At 31.3% G+C, this 5,521-nt stretch overlaps 1 protein-coding gene across 1 annotated transcript; it reads right to left on the bottom strand.

Annotated features, from left to right (window-relative positions):
* Positions 1–348: 348 nt before the first annotated feature.
* LOC123914875 (gibberellin 3-beta-dioxygenase 1-like) lies at positions 349–3,030 on the bottom strand. The gene is made up of 2 exons (XM_045966041.1): positions 2,450–3,030; positions 349–989 (listed from the first exon to the last, which is right to left on the bottom strand). The coding sequence occupies exons 1-2, from the start codon at positions 2,950–2,952 to the stop codon at positions 422–424; spliced, it is 1,071 nt and encodes a 356-aa protein (XP_045821997.1). The 5' UTR covers positions 2,953–3,030; the 3' UTR covers positions 349–421.
* Positions 3,031–5,521: the final 2,491 nt, after the last annotated feature.

The raw sequence follows: 5,521 nt of genomic DNA, 5'->3' as shown, positions 1-5,521 counted from the left end.
GGTTGCTTTATAGTGAAATTTTGGAAGTATATAATGAGGAATGTTGGAGGTCCTATAGAATCATTTGTTGTGTGAATGACATTTTTAAAGTTGGTCTTCTCGTTAAGGGGACCCCTTATCTATTTATTTTGTATATTGAGGTAATTTTTGTGCTTCTAAATACTACAAATATATCTATCATTTACAATATATCTATCACTTACAAATATATTTTTAGATCATGTAACCTTTACAAATACGTTTTCACACCATATATCTAATGTGATCGATCACTCTCAACAACAAATAAGAAGGAAAAATAAATAAATCATAGGAAGGGAAAATAAAATTAAAATGAGACAAAGTTACTAAAATAGAAATTCGCAACTATATATTTTCCTTACAAAAATCATCAAAGAAAGATACACATTAGTCATGATGATCAAGTAATTAATGTACATGTACTAATCAAAGACAAAGCACCCCCTAAATTCTTAGCTTTAATCCCAATATAATCCTTAACAGTCAAAGCACGAAAATGTGGCAAAGAATTATCACCAACAATAGGATTAACCAAATAATCAATTGGGGGTCCATAAAAATAAGCCATAGAATATCTATCCTTAATTTCATTCACAACAACACGATGAAGAGAACATCTAAACCTTGAATTTGACAATATATGAAGAATGTCACCAGTGTTAACAACAAGTGTATTTGGTTGAGGGTCCACAGGAACATACCCTACACCTTCTTTGAATATTTGAAGTCCACTTGTTTGACTTTGATGAAGAATTGTGAAAAGTGATGTGTCTGTATGTGGGGCCAAGCCCATTGCTTTTTTTGGGTCTGGACAACATGGGTAGAAATTTAGTTGAATTGCTCCACAATGGTTGTTTGAACCAACCCATTTGTTTTGTTCTTTGGAAATTCCTAATATGTTGAATATTATGTTTGTTAGTTTCTCTGCTAATGTCTTCATTTGCTTTTGGTAGCTCTCCATTATGTCACTACACAAAAAAACATAGTTTTGTTGTTTAGTGTGTAAAGATAAAAGAAAAATTAAAAATAGGTAATCAATCGTTAGTTGGTTCAGTGGTGATTCACGCTGGACTTTGTAGGGAGGGAGCTGAAATTAAACCACTTGATGTCATAAGTGACTCCCGAACCAGATTAGTCGGTCTAGTAGATCAGATATTGGTGGTAAAAAAAAAAGATACATTTGGATGGATGAATAGTTCAACTCATTTCAGCAAACGGGTTAAGATGTTAAGATGTTAAGATGTAAAAGAATGAGTTAAGTTTCAATGGAGAAAAATACTAACATTAACAACTAATTACTGATTTCGATTGTTTTAAATAAAAAAAAAGGTTCAATGGTTCAACCCTCTCATTCCCTCGCAAATTGAGCTCTGCCATCCTTCATAAAATGTGGCTAGATGTTTTTTACTATGAGATGTTGGAAATCTCGCATGTTTTAAGGGTTAGATCGAGTACCCTTGTAGTGTTATTAATTTGTAGAAATTAAGGTTTTAATTTGTAACAGTGTTTTTCTTATGAGTTTGTTATTGATTAGGTAGCTAATTAGATGTTGTACAACCTCAGACCGAAAGCAATGTAATATAATAATATTCAAAAGATATCTTTCTCTACAACTTTGAAGCTAATCAAAATCACTAGCTAGCCTTGGCTTTTACAAATTATTTTATATATAATGATCATGTGATGGCTGAAAAATTAATCACATATGGATGGAGTATATACCTACTAATGAAGACAAAACTAACATGTAATCCCTCCATCCCAAAATATAAGCAAAAATGAGTCAAAAAAATGTGATGTATTTGATTAAAGATTTCGACCAAATACATTCATTTTTGTTGACCAATTTTTGCTTATATTTTGGGACGGAATATGTTCTTTTCATGTATTATTTTATGTGTGAGATAAAGAACTAAATACTATAAAACATTGAATTTTTTATTTTGTCTTAGGGGGAAGATCCAGATAATCAAGAGTTCGGTTTGAAGGGTAAAAAAAATTGACCAACAATTCTTTAAAAATGGATGACCCAAATAATCAAGACTTCGGTTAAAGGGTAAAAAAAATTTGACCAATAATTATTTTAGAGAAAATTTAAATTCAGGTTCTCTCAAAATGGAAGCACATTAAAAAAAAAAAAAAAAATGGAAGCACGTTATAATAACCTAAATTCACTTGATTATAAAGCATTGTTTTAGTATATAAGTTGTCCAAAAAATCAAATTGTTTAATATTGAAATCAAAAGGGACTCTATTTCTATGTAAAGACTTAAGGCCAGTCCTATATTGTAAATTTAATATGGCTTCCATTGTTTCCTTGAAACTTAAAACTTATGTGTTTTTATCACTAATGCATGCTTCTACATGTTTATGTTATGATTGTCCACGTTTGCATGAAAATGCATGATATTATAACATATGTACTTACCAAAATCGTTTGTAGTCATTAGGCCAGATTTTTTTGGCATCATTGGAAGGGGACCCCATAATTGTAAATCCTTCATGCCACATGTATTTGGGGAAGAATGGTGATATTCGAGCTGCGCCGTATCCGGTGGCGCCACCGGCCGATCTAAGAGCCTTAAGTTTCTCCTTGGAAGGAAGAGAAAAGAGTCTCTTTGCCTCTCCTTCAACTTCTTCAATTAAATTTAAAGGTATGCCATGATTCTTCAATTGGAAGGCACCCCATTTCTCACAAGCAAGACCTATATGTTCCATTGCATTTGGATCATTGAGATCAATGATTGGTATGCATGATCCATCTTCATCATTATAACTTCCATTGGATGTGAAATGATCATTACCATCATCATCATTAGATTGAGTCCATGCATGAGAATCAGGTAAAGTTCTAAATGAAGAAAAGTCTAAGGGGATAATATGTTTGAGGTGAAGAGGGTGATCTCTATAGGCTTCAGAAAGAGTAGCCATTTTTCTAAGGTGAAATATTAATTAAGCTATAGCTAGAGAGAGTTGGCTATGGCTTAATTGATTATATCTAAGTATATATAGAATAAGTTTAGTATACCCAGTTTACGACGTTTTACACAGTCAATCAATTATAAATCATCATTTGTATAATTTTAAAATCAGATATGATAAAAATCAAACTTTTTAATCGTCGGATGATTGTGATTGACTGCGGTCAAAGCATATGATGAATTAAAAATTCATACAATATAGTGTGAGAATATGAAGAAAATGAAGTATATGAGATTAGGTTAAAATGATACACATGGGCTAAGGTTGGCAATTGGATTTAGTAGTGTCGGATTTTGTGTTTAAGACAAATATGCATGGTCGAGTACGACAAAAGAAGGAACAAACAATTCTGAAAGATTGTGGTATCCCAAAGATTTAATTTATTTATTATTTAGAAAAACATATGGAACTTTTTCTTTATTCCATGATAATGCATGTTTCACTCATTGATCAACAAAGGACAAAGAAGGAAAAAACCAAAAGAAAATTTGATGGAGGGATCTCTTTTGTGTAGACCTTTAGCTTTTTGTGGTCAAAAATAGGACACGCTTTGTCTTGTAGTAGATTGGAAAATTGAGTAATGAATATTGATTGGTTTGATCTACGTGATAGGTCAGAGAATTTATAGCCGTTCGAAATTTTACAAGTTAAAAGAATTATTATTGCATAAATAAATAAATGTAACATTTGAGTAAGTTATATCATTGAAAAAAACAGTTGAGTAAGTTGTACTATTTGTTTCTATCACAAATTTGCCGCATCATTTTTCTGATGTATTGTTGGTTTTAGATTATCTGCATAAGTACTTACAGTTTTATCTTTTGTTAAAAGATGACTCGTTAGATTAAAGAGTGTAGTACATTGTTGTTTGTATGAGTTACAAATTACAATTGACTTTAATTTTCAAACAATGAGACTTTATAAGTGTATTAAAACAATAATCCTCCAATTGAGGCCACATAATTAAAGAGTTGGCCAGCCATCGTGTGTCACTTAGACACTTGATTCCCACAAACAGTGTCAATGATCTGGAATGGATCAGAAGACAACAATCAAAACTCTTATACGTGGCGGAGAACGACGAATGTTCATTATTGGAGAGTGTGTATCTGCATGAACTCCAACACTTAAATTAGTGAATATTTAAGGAGTGACTAAAGATTTGACTTAATGAAAAAATGTACATTTTACCTAGGTGTAAACCCCTTTATAATATAGGTGACATGTCAAAGACTATGAGTGATGCCCAGTTAAGAGATATCTGAGGTAAATCACGAATCGCCATTTGATTCCATCATGGAGTCACAATTCAATTGTGTGTTTTGTTTCTCTACATTGCTAGATGGACACAGTATGATTTGTGTGGTCAATGGTGAGTTATCTGTAAATTGGGTTGTATTTCCCAAAGGGAGTACTATTAATTGGTCAAATGCATCTTAGATTCTTTTAAGTTTAATGTTTGTAGTAGATTGGTCATTTTAGTTTTTAAAGTTTCAAATAGTTCTTATAATTTTTCTAAGTATCAAATTGGTCCTTTAATTAATTTGTACTGATTACACCATTAATGTTCGTGTGGCAATATTTGACCAATTGATCAAATGCTTATGAGGTCGTTACCCTTCAACAATTGCTATTTGTACGGGCAACAATTGACCGTTTGGACAATACCAACATCTGCAAGTATCTTACCTTTAAAAAGCATCTACCAAGCTCAATCAAAGGTCATCATTTTACGAAACTTTGTTCACAACCTTCAAGATAAATATAGATTCTCTCATCTAATTAATGGTCATGTAAGCATTTTTGTAATGGCCATGTGAGCATTCAAGGATTTGGATCTTCTCAAATTTTTGCTCATGTTTTCTCTTCTTTTTTTTTTTAATCCAATGGTTGGTAAATTACAAAGAATACAAAAGAGAGAAAATCAACCCTTGGATTAAGAAAAGAGAGAAAAAACACGAGGGAAAATTAAAGATGATTCAAATCCAGCGTTCAATATCATATCACCCGATAAACCGCTATACGAGTATTTTTTTTAACGAATGGTCATTATTAAAAGAGTAACAGTATAATATTCTGTTACAAAGTTAAAAGATGAATTTAAAATTCAAAAAACTAAAATTAAAGAAGCCATATGCTACAAACTTACTTTAAACTTAAAGAACCCTTAAGATACACTTCGCCTATAATTTTTTTTTCTTGACTAAAGTCTATAAAATTCTATTAATAAAAGGGAAATTGCACGAATTACATAACTTGAAAATTAATGTATGATCAAATGATAAATGTATTGGATCATTGACTTGCTTGATGTTTGTTTACAAAAAGGGACCATAATGTGTCATTTTAGAATCAGATATATCCATATCCATATATCATATGAAAGGTGGGTGTGTTTTCATTAATCAACGACACTTTAAAACAAAACCCTTAACTTTTGTCAAAAAGGTACTAAAACCTTGTAACTAGCTAGACAATATATTGTTTTGGTCTTAACACAATGATGCTAGTACAAGAT

This window comes from Trifolium pratense, linkage group LG1 (assembly GCF_020283565.1).
Source record: "Trifolium pratense cultivar HEN17-A07 linkage group LG1, ARS_RC_1.1, whole genome shotgun sequence".
Taxonomy (NCBI): Eukaryota; Viridiplantae; Streptophyta; class Magnoliopsida; order Fabales; family Fabaceae; genus Trifolium; species Trifolium pratense.
Note: the sequence above shows the minus strand (reverse complement) of the source record. Positions and strands in the feature narration are given on the sequence as shown.